The sequence below is a fragment of the Rhinopithecus bieti genome, unplaced genomic scaffold, assembly GCF_001698545.2.
Source record: "Rhinopithecus bieti isolate Rb0 unplaced genomic scaffold, ASM169854v2 scaffold_54271, whole genome shotgun sequence".
Lineage (NCBI taxonomy): Eukaryota > Metazoa > Chordata > Mammalia > Primates > Cercopithecidae > Rhinopithecus > Rhinopithecus bieti.
Window position 1 is genome coordinate 4,448 of NW_016820880.1, and position 923 is coordinate 5,370.

At 69.0% G+C, this 923-nt stretch overlaps 1 protein-coding gene across 1 annotated transcript in view; it reads right to left on the bottom strand.

The window, feature by feature from the left end:
• LOC108520593 (multiple myeloma tumor-associated protein 2) overlaps window positions 1-674 on the bottom strand; it is a 3,110-nt gene extending 2,436 nt beyond the window's left edge. Inside the window, exons 1-2 of the mRNA XM_017860005.1 lie at window positions 327-674; window positions 92-242 (exon numbers count right to left, since the gene is read on the bottom strand). Coding sequence (XP_017715494.1) covers window positions 92-242; window positions 327-420 — 245 coding nt within the window. The 5' untranslated portion in view covers window positions 421-674. The remainder of the gene's footprint in view (window positions 1-91; window positions 243-326) is intronic.
• Window positions 675-923: the final 249 nt, after the last annotated feature.

A 923-nucleotide genomic window follows, 5' to 3' on the forward strand; every position in this document is an offset into this window, starting at 1 on the left:
CCCAGCCCGACCCCCAGTCCCCGCCCCTGGCCCCACCCTGCCCCGGCAGCGCTGTGCCAAGCACCGACCGCTGATGTCCGCGGACACTCACAGGGCGGCCAGCAGCGCCTCCCGCTCCGCCTCCCGCACTGCTGCCAATTCCTCTTCGCGGCTCGGGCCCGCGCACGGCGCCCGGCCCTTGGCGTACCAGGTGAGGTCGCGGCCCTTCTGCCAGCGGCCTACGGGCGCCATCAGCGAGTTGCCTGCGGACGTAGGGGCCGTGAGCCCAGCGCCCGCCCGGGAGCCCGCCCGGGAGCCCGCCCGCTGCGCCCACCGCGCCCACCGACCCAGGTAGTTCTCCCGCTGCTTGTCAGTCTTCACGTCCTCCCAGTTGAACTGGTCCTGCCCGCCGCGCACGCCTCCGCGACTGGAACCGAACATGGCGCCCGGGAAGCAGTTGCCTGGGGCCTGCGGCCCGCGACCCGCAACCCCGGACCCTCTGTACCCACTACCCTCGGACCCAGGCCCGACCCCGCCTTCGCGTCGCACGCCGTGACGTCACCCGGCGCCCACCCGGCCTCGCCGCGCGCGCCTGCGCAGCGCACTGCCCCGGCTCTGTGCTCACGCGCATCACCTCCAAGCAGGATTTGGGCGCCTGCGCACTGCGCCTACCCTGCCCAGCGCGGGAACGCCTTCGAACTGGACGTTTAAAATGGTTAAAATGGAGCTGGGCGCTGTGGCTCTCGCAGCACTTTGGGAGGCCCAGGCAGGCGGATCGTTTGAAGTCGGGAATTCCAGACTAGCCTAGCCAACATGGTGAAACCCCTTCTCTACTAAAATACAAAATTAGCTGGGTGTGGTGGTGCACACTTGTAATCCCAGCTACCCAGGAGGCTGAGGCAGGAGAATCACTTGAACCGGGAGGCGGGGTTGCAGTGAGCCGA